The 12,758-nt window shown below is 73.8% G+C and overlaps 1 protein-coding gene across 3 annotated transcripts; it reads left to right on the top strand.

Annotated features, from left to right (window-relative positions):
- Positions 1-261: 261 nt before the first annotated feature.
- On the top strand, positions 262-6,161 carry LOC102460069 (putative N-acetyltransferase camello). 3 transcript variants are annotated; one of them, XM_075916106.2, is made up of 3 exons: positions 262-639; positions 2,354-2,379; positions 4,589-6,161. In XM_075916106.2, the coding sequence occupies exons 1-3, from the start codon at positions 399-401 to the stop codon at positions 5,258-5,260; spliced, it is 939 nt and encodes a 312-aa protein (XP_075772221.2). In that variant the 5' UTR covers positions 262-398; the 3' UTR covers positions 5,261-6,161. The 3 variants fall into 3 exon arrangements, with proteins under 3 accessions (XP_075772221.2, XP_075772220.2, XP_089633829.1); XM_075916105.2 differs by lacking the exon at positions 2,354-2,379 and having other exon boundaries at positions 277-639; XM_089777703.1 differs by lacking the exon at positions 262-639 and having other exon boundaries at positions 1,751-2,486.
- The last annotated feature ends 6,597 nt before the right edge of the window (positions 6,162-12,758 follow it).

The raw sequence follows: 12,758 nt of genomic DNA, 5'->3' as shown, positions 1-12,758 counted from the left end.
GTGCGGCTCCCCCCCCCCCCCGGGCCTGGCGTGGCAGGGGCGCCCCAGGGACGTCTCTGTCCCAGGGCGGGGTCGCTGGGGGGGGGTTCCCAGCACAGGTCCCTGGTGACCCGGGGGGGGGGGGGACTTGGAGCTTCCTCCTGTCCAGGGGCTTTTCCTGGGGGCGGGGCTCTGCCCCAGGCTGGATGGGGGGGGGGGACCAGGCTTGGGGAGCAGCTTGCACGGGGGGGCGGGGCCCTGGCAGCCACGTGGCACCCCAGCACCAATAAACTTCCGCTGAGCCACCCGCCAGCGCCTGGGCCGTGTCACTGCGACTCGTCTGCACCCCCCCCCCCCCGCCCATGGCCCCGCCCCCACGGCGTGACTGACAGCCCTGCGCAGCAGGCCCCGCCCCGGGAATGGCTGTGGGCGGGGCTAGCCGCACGGATGATGCTCCGCCCCTTTGGAATCCGCGCACCCTCCTTGCATACGTGGGCTCCGCCCCTAACGCGTGCCCCGCCCCTGGGCGGAAGCCGCGCCCTAGCGCTGCCGGCCGCCTATTGGCTGGGGGGGGGGCGTGTCCAAAGAGCCGCGGCTCGGGACGGCGTCACGTGGCGCCCCGGAAGCGGCGCGGCCGAGCGAGAGAGTCGGGAGCGGACGGTGAGCGGGGGAGGGGCCCGGAGAGCGGGGGGCGGGGGGCGGGCCCGGCCCGGCTCTTCCAACGGGCTGGGCCTGGGGCTCCCCCCCCCCCCCGGGCCCCGGCTCAGCCCTGCGGCGGGGAGAGCTGGGAACGGCCCCCCCCCTCCCCCGGGCCCCCCCTCCCCCCCCCCCGCATCCGGGCCCCCCCCCAGCATCCGCCCCCCCAGCACTGCCCCCCCCAGCATCCGGGCCCCCCCCAGCATCCGGGCCCCCCCTCACTGCCCCCCCAGCATCCGGGCCCCCCTCCTGCCCCCCCAGCATCCGGGCCCCCCCTCGGGCCCCCCCCCGCCCCCTGCCCCCCCCCCAGCATCCGGGCCCCCCCTCACTGCCCCCCCAGCATCCGGGCCCTGCCCCCCCGGGCCCCCCCTGCCCCCCCCCGCACTGCCCCCCCAGCATCCGGGCCCCCCTCACCCCCCCACTCCCCCCCAGCATCCGGGCCCTGCCCCCTCAGCCCCCCCCTCACTGCCCCCCCCAGCATCCGGGCCCCCCCTCACTGCCCCCCCCAGCATCCGGGCCCTGCCCCCTCCGGGCCCCCCCCCCTCTGCCCCCCCCAGCTCCAGGCCCTGCCCCCCCGCCCCCCCCGCTCCCCCCCCCAGCATCCGGGCCCTGCCCCCTCGCCCCCCCCCGCTCACTGCCCCCCCCAGCATCCGGGCCCCGCTCCCCCCCCCCTCCGGGCCCTGCCCCCCTCAGCCCCCCCTCACTGCCCCCCCCAGCATCCGGGCCCTGCCCCCTCGCCCCCCCCCCCCCCCGCTCACTGCCCCCCCGGCATCCGGCCCTGCCCCCCTCGCCCCCCACCCCCCCCGCTCACTGCCCCTCCAGCATCCGGGCCCTGCCCCCCCCCTGCTCACTGCCCCCCCCAGCATCCGGGCCCTGCCCCCCCCTCTGCCCCCCCCAGCTCCCTGCCCCCCCCCTCACTGCCCCCAGCCCTGCCCCCCTCCCCCCCGCTCACTGCCCCCCCAGCATCCGGGCCCTGCCCCCTCCCCCCCCCCGCTCACTGCCCCCCCAGCATCCGGGCCCTGGCCCCTCGGCCCCCCCCCCGCTCACTGCCCCTCCAGCATCCGGGCCCTACCTCCCCCCCACCGAGTGTTCATGCCCTGGGCTGCTCTCCATGGGCCTTTCCTTGGGGGAGGGATAGCTTAGTGGTTTGAGCATTGGCCTGCTAAACCCAGGGTTGTGAGTTCAATCCTTGCAGAGGCCATTTAGGAATTTGGGGCAGAAATTCATCAGGGATGGTACTTGGTCCTGCTGTGAGGGCAGGGGACTGAACTCAATGACCTTTCAAGGTCCCTTCCAGTTCTAGGAGATAGGCATCTCCATTATTATCTTATCGGTGCCCGCCCAGCCGGGGGGGGGGCTGGCACTGCCAGGCTGCTCGGGTCGGTTACCGGGGGCACAGATCCGCCCTGGGAGCGATTTCCCGTCGCTCCGTGCCCCTGGCCATAGGCGCTAGGAGCGTGGCCTTGTGAGTGCAGCCCGGGGGCGATGCAGTGCCCTAAAGGAACGGGAGACAGACCTCATGCAACGAGGCTGCGGGAAGGGAACGTCGGAACCGGGAGGGAGAAGGCAGCTCCGGCTTTGAAATGGAGAAGTGGCCACTTCTAACCATGGAAAAAAGGGGAAGTTGGGTTTTTCCACCTTTTTGTTTAATTCGTTTTTTCAAAATTTTCTGCGATAGGCACCAATGCCCGAGTTCTGAACAAGGTTTGTTTGCTGAAGGAGCCCACTTTTCATGCCATGAGAACATCTCTGCGCTGCTGCCACTTGAAACCTGCCCGCGAATAGCAAGAAATCGTTCCGCTCCAGTGCCGGTGACGCGCAGACAGCTTTGGCTTTTGTGTCGCCCATTTGGGTTTTAACTTGCTAACCGAGTCTTGCTCAAATGCAGTAGCAAAACCCCCAAGGATAATGTGGAAATAATCTAGTAAAACTCCCTTGGCCCGTGCTCCAATGAAAGCACAAAGCAGCGTTAGTAAGGGCCCGACGCTGACTTCCCTTACGGCAGCTGTGGCTTTTACTGCCTCGCGCACGCTGCACTTCACTGTCCTGACATCAAAGGTGTTTCATGGCAGTGAAGTTAAGTACAAAAGTGTTTGGAAGCCAGCATGCTTGCTTCCCATTGGCCGCAGCGCTGCACAGAGGGAAGCAGACGCTTAATTCACACGCTGGTGTGGCCTGCTCGGAGGTTCCTTAGGAATTCCCAGTTCCCCTGTAGGGCGGGCAGGCCCTTGTCCGGGGCAGGCCCAGCATTCGATTAGTCTGTGCTTGGGAGCCTGGCTGGGGAGAGCCTGTGCGTTTGCAAATGGAGTTTACTAAGACGTTTAGTGCAGGCACAAGCACCCCAGCTCCCGGGGCGGCCCGTGCGTATAGGCTGACTAGGCCGTCGCCTAGGGCGCCGTGTTAAACGGGGCACCCAATGACGTCACACCACTGAGGGCTGTGGAGGCGGGGGTGCTGACCACGCATTCCGCCTGGGGTGCCAGCTGCTGGCAGCTCGCCTCACACCGCCCCTGCCAGCTTCCTAAGGTCAATGTCCATCTGTTTCCATACCACGTGCTCACCCCGTGCTCTAGAACAGCCCCAGGTGTTCGCCATCAGCTTCCTCATCACCTGTGGCCTCATTCTAGCACCCCCAAGGGCTCCAGCTCCCTCCCCTACCGCCCTGAGGCGGGCTGGGCTCACGTTCCCTCCCCTTACGCAGGGGTCTTTTCCCAGCAGGTCAGGAAATCCTTGATCTGATTCTCGCACATGACAATGGGATGCCCTGGGCCTTGGGTGGCCGCTCTCCTTTGTATTTCTGTCCTAGCCGGTTAGCTGGTCTGCTCTCGGCCGGTTATTTTGGCTTTTTCAGAGTTGAGGGTTTTCTTGGCAGCCCGGATGCCATGGGAAGCCCCTCAGCCTTATCGCCTCTGTGTAGGAGGACAGTCTCGCCCAGGTGTGAGCTACCTGCACTCTGGGGGCAGGGCCCAGACAAATAGGAATTTTCCCGTAGCTCGACATGCAGCCTGTGGCCGGTAAGTCTCTCCTGTTGCTGCCAGACTGCAGCATGAACCCACCCTAGCGCCTTCTAGCAACGCACAAGCAAACCCCCGAGGAAACCGTACGTCCCATAGCTCTAGGCCGCCCCACAGCGCCCTGGGAAGCTGCTCCCGTGGTGGGAAGGGGGTCGCGCAGGTGCCTCGTGGCAGCTGAGGGCCACGCTCTGGTGTAGCTCCCGAAAGGCCCAGCTTGACTGCAGCCCCAGCTGCATTTCTTCCCACTGTGACTGACCCTGGCAGGCTGCTGCCGCTCCTCGCTACCCGCTCAGCCCTGGAAGCGATGGCCCTGGCTGTGGGGCACAGCATGGCACATGCGTGTTGGATGGGGCACTTGCTGTGCTCAGAGGGGTTCTCAAGTCTGGACCCTCGCCACGAAACGTGGCCTCGGTGTGGCGGGTGGGAGCGTCGGGGAGGGGAGCAGGCAGTTGTGGGTGTTGGGGGGGAGCTGAGCAGGCCCGTAGACCCCAGGCATCCTGTGTCCCTGTCTCTGCTCTGGGGCTGACTCTGCCATTCTCTCATCTTGGCCAGTTCACCTTAACTCTGCCCTAGCCAGCCCGTCGGCGACGTGGCAGCAACTGTCCCCGCCTCAGGCTCTGTGCTGCTGGGTGTCCAAGGGTGGCCTGGACGTGGGCCGGGACAGGAGTGGGACCCCAGGAGGGCTCTGCAGTGCGGGGCTGGGCCGGGCCCAGCGGTTAGTTCTGGTCTCCACTAGGGTTCCAGGAGCTGCCGGTTCCACACGCTAATGCCCTGTGCACGAGGGGAGGGCGCGAACCTTTCTCCCAGATGGGGCCACTGAGGCACGGAGGGGAGGGGCTTGCAGAGCGGTGCTGGCACTGCAGCCCCTGCCCGGCGCTGAGGCCCGACTCTCCTTGCAGGGCGCCATGGGGGACTACCGCATCCGGGCGTACCGGGACGAGGACTACGAGGCGGCGCGCGAGGTGTTTGCCACCGGCATGAGCGAGCACGTCCCTGCCCTGTGTGTGCACGTGCTCAAGCAGCCCTGGGTGCTCCTGGTCCTGGCCTGCACCTTCTGCCTCCTGCTCACCAGCTCCAAGTCCCTGCTGCTGCCCATCCTGGCCCTCACGCTGCTGCTGGCCACGGGGCGGCAGCTGCTGGGCCGTGCCTGGGCCATGTACATTGAGCACTGCTTGCAGGGGGACCTGCTGGACATCCGCGCCACCTACCTGGGCAGCAGGGGCTCCTGCTTCTGGGTGGCAGAGGCGGACGAGTGCGTGGTGGGCACGGTGGCTGCCCGGCCCGCTGGCGCGCAGCAGGGGGAGCTGATGCTGAAGCGGCTGGCGGTGCGGAAGGACTACCGGAGGCAGGGCGTCGCCACGGCGCTGTGCCAGGCGGTGCTCGGCTTCGCCCGGCAGCAGGGCTGCAGCGCTGTGGTGCTCAACAGCCTGATGGTGCAGGACGAGGCCCGGGCGATGTACGAGCGCGCCGGCTTCGAGAAGTACCGCGAGGACGTGCTGCCCACCCTCTACGGGAGGCTGGCCAACGTCACCGTCTCCAAGTACAGGTACAGCCTCGCCCGCCGGAGCTGACAGGAGCAGTCCAGAGCCAACCCCAGCATCTCCTGGTCTGCGGCGCGGGGCGACGAGCCGGCGGGTCCCCGGGCCAAGCCCTGGCCTGTATGGAGCGACGGCTGCCTGGGTGTGTCTGAGCAAGGGGGTCAGCTGGGTCCTCTGGGCCTGTTGTCTGGCTATCTTGGGGCGCAGCCGCTGGGTTTTCCAGGGAGCTGGGACCCCCAGCACTGTCCCACCAACCTCCAGCCAGGCCCGGCAGCCTTGTCCCGCCGACCTGCGGCCGGTCTGTGCCGGGCCCGGCAGCCTTGTCCCGCCGACCTGCGGCCGGTCTGTGCCGGGCCCGGCAGCCTTGTCCCGCCGACCTGCGGCCGGTCTGTGCCGGGCCCGGCAGCCTTGTCCCGCCGACCTGCGGCCGGTCTGTGCCGGGCCCGGCAGCCTTGTCCCGCCGACCTGCGGCCGGTCTGTGCCGGGCCTGGCAGCTGTGTGCATGGGGCCAGCTTCCGGTGAGGCCCTCATGCAGAAGCTCAGGCTGTTCCTTGGCTTGGGGGCCATGTAGCCTGCGGTGCCAGAGACTCCTGTGGCCTCAGCAGGCAGTTTCTGCACTCGCCCCAGGGGTTCTGGGGAGATGCCAGTAAATCACTGGCTCATGCCCAGGTGCCATGGCTGGGTTCAGTGGGGGCAGGGTAGCCTTGGGCCCTTGTCAGCATCAGGACCCCTAGGCTGCCGCAGGGACAGAAGCCGTCTCTTTGTGAGCAGAGCCTGGCTCCACCCAGCCCAGCTCCCTGGCATCCAGCCCCCAGCGTGGGGCTGCCCACAGGCCAGCACCTCCATCCTGCGCTCAGCGGCTGCGGGGGCAGCGTCCCAGCTCTGGGCCGGTGCTGCCTGTTGGGCCTCGGGTGAATAAAGAAATTGCACATCACCTGCTGCTGCTGGTGCTTTCTTGCGCCAGGGCGGCCCCTCTCCCGGGCACGGTGGCTGAGCAGCCGGAGCGCCAGGGTCCTGCGGGCATGAGGGTAAGAGCCCGACGGGTGAGCAGTGCAGCCCCTCTCGGGGCCCCAAACCTGCCTGTGCTCGGGGTCTGCGGGACTCAGGCTGTGGGCCCTTGGCGAGAAGGGCGGCCGGAGGGAGGGAGAGAACCTCCCCTTGCTGCTGCCACAGGCGCTGCCCCCTTGCCCTGGGGCGGGGGAGACGGCCTGGGCTCAGTCCTGGCACCTGAGGCTGGAGCGCTCTGAGGAGCCGCGTGAAGCGGGCCCGGGGCTGACCCCCCTGCGTACAGGGCATGCTGGAGCCAGCTGCTGAGAGGGAAACCGAGCAAGGCGGCGCCGAGGCCAGGCCCACCCCACCTTCCTGGCCCTGTGCCCCCTGCAGGCAGCCCCCCGTGCCCCAGGGTGGGTGTTGCGTGAGATGCGCCCCCGTCCTCTGCCCAGAGCCGGTGTGGGGCACGGCCCCCCTGCTGGCCAGGCCGGGCGCTCGGCCCGTGGGCCGTGACTCGCCCGCAAGTCCTGGGACCCAGCTGTGGGAATTTCTCTCAACTCTTCCCAGGGCCTGCGCCCGCCCCCCCCCCCCCCCCTCCCCCCCCCAGCACACCCCGCTCCGCCGTGCGGGCTGTCCTGTCACACTCACTGCCCCGCGCCCGCCGCCCCCCCCCCCCCAGCACACCCCGCTCCGCCGTGCGGGCTGTCCTGTCACACTCACTGCCCCGCGCCCGCCGCCCCCCCCCCCCAGCACACCCCGCTCCGCCGTGCGGGCTGTCCTGTCACACTCACTGCCCCGCGCCCGCCGCCCCCCCCCCCCCCCCCCAGCACACCCCGCTCCGCCGTGCGGGCTGTCCTGTCACACTCACTGCCCCGCGCCCGCCGCCCCCCCCCCCCAGCACACCCCGCTCCGCCGTGCGGGCTGTCCTGTCACACTCACTGCCCCGCGCCCGCCGCCCCCCCCCCCCAGCACACCCCGCTCCGCCGTGCGGGCTGTCCTGTCACACTCACTGCCCCGCGCCCGCCGCCCCCCCCCACACCCCCTCCCCCCCCCAGCACACCCCGCTCCGCCGTGCGGGCTGTCCTGTCACACTCACTGCCCCGCGCCCGCCGCCCCCCCCCCCCAGCACACCCCGCTCCGCCGTGCGGGCTGTCCTGTCACACTCACTGCCCCGCGCCCGCCACGCCCCCCCCCAGCACACCCCGCTCCGCCGTGCGGGCTGTCCTGTCACACTCACTGCCCCGCGCCCGCCGCCCCCCCCCAGCACACCCCGCTCCGCCGTGCGGGCTGTCCTGTCACACTCACTGCCCCGCGCCCCCCCCCCCCCCGCCCCCCCCCCCCCAGCACACCCCGCTCCGCCGTGCGGGCTGTCCTGTCACACTCACTGCCCCGCGCCCCCGCCCGCCCCCCCCAGCACACCCCGCTCCGCCGTGCGGGCTGTCCTGTCACACTCACTGCCCCGCGCCCGCCGCCCCCCCCCAGCACACCCCGCTCCGCCGTGCGGGCTGTCCTGTCACACTCACTGCCCCGCGCCCGCCCCCCCCCCCAGCACACCCCGCTCCGCCGTGCGGGCTGTCCTGTCACACTCACTGCCCCGCGCCCCCCCCCCGCCCCCCCCCCCCCCCAGCACACCCCGCTCCGCCGTGCGGGCTGTCCTGTCACACTCACTGCCCCGCGCCCGCCGCCCCCCCCCCAGCACACCCCGCTCCGCCGTGCGGGCTGTCCTGTCACACTCACTGCCCCGCGCCCGCCGCCCCCCCCCCCAGCACACCCCGCTCCGCCGTGCGGGCTGTCCTGTCACACTCACTGCCCCGCGCCCGCCGCCCCCCCCCAGCACACCCCGCTCCGCCGTGCGGGCTGTCCTGTCACACTCACTGCCCCGCGCCCGCCGCCCCCCCCCAGCACACCCCGCTCCGCCGTGCGGGCTGTCCTGTCACACTCACTGCCCCGCGCCCGCCGCCCCCCCCCCAGCACACCCCGCTCCGCCGTGCGGGCTGTCCTGTCACACTCACTGCCCCGCGCCCGCCGCCCCCCCCCCCAGCACACCCCGCTCCGCCGTGCGGGCTGTCCTGTCACACTCACTGCCCCGCGCCCGCCGCCCCCCCCCCCAGCACACCCCGCTCCGCCGTGCGGGCTGTCCTGTCACACTCACTGCCCCGCGCCCGCCGCCCCCCCCCCAGCACACCCCGCTCCGCCGTGCGGGCTGTCCTGTCACACTCACTGCCCCGCGCCCGCCGCCCCCCCCCCCCAGCACACCCCGCTCCGCCGTGCGGGCTGTCCTGTCACACTCACTGCCCCGCGCCCGCCGCCCCCCCCCCCCAGCACACCCCGCTCCGCCGTGCGGGCTGTCCTGTCACACTCACTGCCCCGCGCCCCCCCCCCCCCCGCCCCCCCCCCCCCAGCACACCCCGCTCCGCCGTGCGGGCTGTCCTGTCACACTCACTGCCCCGCGCCCGCCGCCCCCCCCCCCCAGCACACCCCGCTCCGCCGTGCGGGCTGTCCTGTCACACTCACTGCCCCGCGCCCGCCGCCCCCCCCCCAGCACACCCCGCTCCGCCGTGCGGGCTGTCCTGTCACACTCACTGCCCCGCGCCCGCCGCCCCCCCCCCCCAGCACACCCCGCTCCGCCGTGCGGGCTGTCCTGTCACACTCACTGCCCCGCGCCCGCCGCCCCCCCCCCCAGCACACCCCGCTCCGCCGTGCGGGCTGTCCTGTCACACTCACTGCGCCCGCCCCCCCCCCCCCCAGCACACCCCGCTCCGCCGTGCGGGCTGTCCTGTCACACTCACTGCCCCCCCCCCAGCACACCCCGCTCCGCCGTGCGGGCTGTCCTGTCACACTCACTGCCCCGCGCCCGCCACGCCCCCCCCCAGCACACCCCGCTCCGCCGTGCGGGCTGTCCTGTCACACTCACTGCCCCGCGCCCGCCGCCCCCCCCCCCAGCACACCCCGCTCCGCCGTGCGGGCTGTCCTGTCACACTCACTGCCCCGCGCCCGCCGCCCCCCCCCCCCAGCACACCCCGCTCCGCCGTGCGGGCTGTCCTGTCACACTCACTGCCCCGCGCCCGCCGCCCCCCCCCCCCAGCACACCCCGCTCCGCCGTGCGGGCTGTCCTGTCACACTCACTGCCCCGCGCCCGCCGCCCCCCCCCCCAGCACACCCCGCTCCGCCGTGCGGGCTGTCCTGTCACACTCACTGCCCCGCGCCCGCCGCCCCCCCCCCCCAGCACACCCCGCTCCGCCGTGCGGGCTGTCCTGTCACACTCACTGCCCCGCGCCCGCCGCCCCCCCCCAGCACACCCCGCTCCGCCGTGCGGGCTGTCCTGTCACACTCACTGCCCCGCGCCCGCCGCCCCCCCCCCCCAGCACACCCCGCTCCGCCGTGCGGGCTGTCCTGTCACACTCACTGCCCCGCGCCCGCCGCCCCCCCCCCCAGCACACCCCGCTCCGCCGTGCGGGCTGTCCTGTCACACTCACTGCCCCGCGCCCGCCGCCCCCCCCCCAGCACACCCCGCTCCGCCATGCGGGCTGTCCTGTCACACTCACTGCCCCGCGCCCGCCGCCCCCCCCCCAGCACACCCCGCTCCGCCGTGCGGGCTGTCCTGTCACACTCACTGCCCCGTGCCTGCTGCGTGCAGGCAGGGCTGAGCCCGCCCCATAGGGCACTGTGTGCGCCCGCCAACGCCTCGCGCTGGGGGTGGCAGGAAACGGGGGGGGGGAGCCGGCAGGCGGCACAGGTGTCGCTCTGTGCGTCAGCAAGAGGCGTTTTCTCACACCGGGGGGGCTTCAGTCTGGTGTGGGCCGATGCCAGCCCAGCAGGGGCCTGACTGCACTAGTTCGGGGAGATGGCTGTGCCCGGGCACGGGGGCCGGCGATGGCTGGGCGGGGGGAACGTGGGGCTGGGCGCGGGTGCGGGGGCTGGCGATGGCTGGGCGGGGGGAACGTGGGGCCGGGTGCGGGGGCTGGCGATGGCTGGGCGGGGGGAACGTGGGGCCGTGCCCGGGTGTGGGGGCCGGCGATGGCTAGGCGGGGGGAACGTGGGGCCGGGCGCGGGGGCCGGCGATGGCTGGGCGGGGGGAACGTGGGGCCGTACCCGGGCGCGGGGGCCGGCGATGGCTGGGCGGGGGGAACGTGGGGCCAGGCGCGGGTGCGGGGGCTGGCGATGGCTGGGCGGGGGGAACGTGGGGCCGTGCCAGGGGGCCGGCGATGGCTGCGCGGGGGGAACGTGGGGCCGTGCCCGGGCGCGGGGCCGGCGATGGCTGGGCGGGGGGAACGTGGGGCCGGGCGCGGGTGCGGGGGCTGGCGATGGCTGGGCGGGGGGAACGTGGGGCCGTGCCCGGGTGTGGGGGCTGGCGATGGCTGGGCGGGGGGAACGTGGGGCCGGGCGCGGGTGCGGGGGCTGGCGATGGCTGGGCGGGGGGAACGTGGGGCCGTGCCCGGGTGTGGGGGCTGGCGATGGCTGGGCGGGGGGAACGTGGGGCCAGGCGCGGGTGCGGGGGCTGGCGATGGCTGGGCGGGGGGAACGTGGGGCCGTGCCCGGGTGTGGGGGCCGGCGATGGCTGGGCGGGGGGAACGTGGGGCCGGGCGCGGGAGCTGGCGATGGCTGGGCGGGGGGAACGTGGGGCCGGGCGAGGGGGCCGGCGATGGCTGGGCGGGGGGAACATGGGGCCGTGCCCAGGTGTGGGGGCCGGCGATGGCTGGGCGGGGGGAACGTGGGGCCGTGCCCGGGCGCGGGGGCCGGCGATGGCTGGGCGGGGGGAACGTGGGGCCGTGCCCGGGTGTGGGGGCCGGCGATGGCTGGGCGGGGGGAACGTGGGGCCGTGCCCGGGCGCGGGGGCCGGCGATGGCTGGGCGGGGGGAACGTGGGGCCGGGCGCGGGTGCGGGGGCCGGCGATGGCTGGGCGGGGGGAACGTGGGGCCGTGCCCGGGCTGGGCGGGGGGCGGGGGCTGGCGATGGCTGGGCGGGGGGAACGTGGGGCCGTGCCCGGGCGCGGGGGCCGGCGATGGCTGGGCGGGGGGAACGTGGGGCCGGGCGCGGGTGCGGGGGCTGGCGATGGCTGGGCGGGGGGAACATGGGGCCGTGCCCAGGTGCGGGGGCTGGCGATGGCTGGGCGGGGGGAACGTGGGGCCGTGCCCGGGTGTGGGGGCCGGCGATGGCTGGGCGGGGGGAACGTGGGGCCGTGCCCGGGTGTGGGGGCCGGCGATGGCTGGGCGGGGGGAACGTGGGGCCGGGCGAGGGGGCCGGCGATGGCTGGGCGGGGGGAACGTGGGGCCGGGCGCGGGTGCGGGGGCTGGCGATGGCTGGGCGGGGGGAACGTGGGGCCGTGCCCGGGTGTGGGGGCCGGCGATGGCTGGGCGGGGGGAACGTGGGGCCGGGCGCGGGTGTGGGGGCCGGCGATGGCTGGGCGGGGGGAACGTGGGGCCGTGCCCGGGTGTGGGGGCCGGCGATGGCTGGGCGGGGGGAACGTGGGGCCGTGCCCGGGTGTGGGGGCCGGCGATGGCTGGGCGGGGGGAACGTGGGGCCGGGCGAGGGGGCCGGCGATGGCTGGGCGGGGGGAACGTGGGGCCGGGCGCGGGAGCTGGCGATGGCTGGGCGGGGGGAACGTGGGGCCGGGCGAGGGGGCCGGCGATGGCTGGGCGGGGGGAACGTGGGGCCGGGCGCGGGAGCTGGCGATGGCTGGGCGGGGGGAACGTGGGGCCAGGCGAGGGGGCCGGCGATGGCTGGGCGGGGGGAACATGGGGCCGTGCCCGGGTGTGGGGGCCGGCGATGGCTGGGCGGGGGGAACGTGGGGCCAGGCGCGGGTGCGGGGGCTGGCGATGGCTGGGCGGGGGAAAACGTGGGGCCGGGCGAGGGGGCCGGCGATGGCTGGGCGGGGGGAACATGGGGCCATGCCCGGGTCTGGGGGCCGGCGATGGCTGGGCGGGGGGAACATGGGGCCATGCCCGGGTCTGGGGGCCGGCGATGGCTGGGGATGATCCTGTGCTGGGTCCCTGGGACCCAATAACCCTGGTCCGGCTGAGCATCCCGTCTGGCTGCAGGTGGGGGAGGAGGGTTGGGGACCCCCTGACACGTGGCGAATCCCTTCCCTTCCCTTCCTGGGGGCTGGGGCCACCTTCCCAGAGAGCCCCGGGCTGGGGCCAGCTCTGCAGGGGAGCCCCGCTCGGCTGTGGGGCAGTGGCAGGGCTGGGTTGGCCCCGGCGCCCCTTGTCCTCAACAGGCCACGGCCCCCTAGCGCTGGGCCAGCACGGAGCCAGGGCGGTGGGTGTCCGAGCTGCAAGGCAGGCCCTGGCCAGGCGGCCGGAGGGCTGAAGGGGGACGGGGGCGGAACGGGAGGAGATGGGGCAGGCCGGGGCTGGCAGGCAGCAGCAGGTTACACCCCACAGTCTGCCTGGCCCTGTCCCGACTGGCGCACACACCCCGACCAGACCCACCCTGGGAGCCCGGTGCAGTGGGAAAAGTGGGGGGCAGCCAGGCCCCGTCTCTGCCAGCTCGTTACAGCCCTGCCACCTTGACACGGACACACACAGACGCACATACAGAC

Source organism: Pelodiscus sinensis, chromosome 4 (genome assembly GCF_052426305.1).
Source record: "Pelodiscus sinensis isolate ZL-2025 chromosome 4, ASM5242630v1, whole genome shotgun sequence".
Taxonomy (NCBI): Eukaryota; Metazoa; Chordata; order Testudines; family Trionychidae; genus Pelodiscus; species Pelodiscus sinensis.
This window is presented reverse-complemented; position numbering and strand designations above follow the sequence as displayed.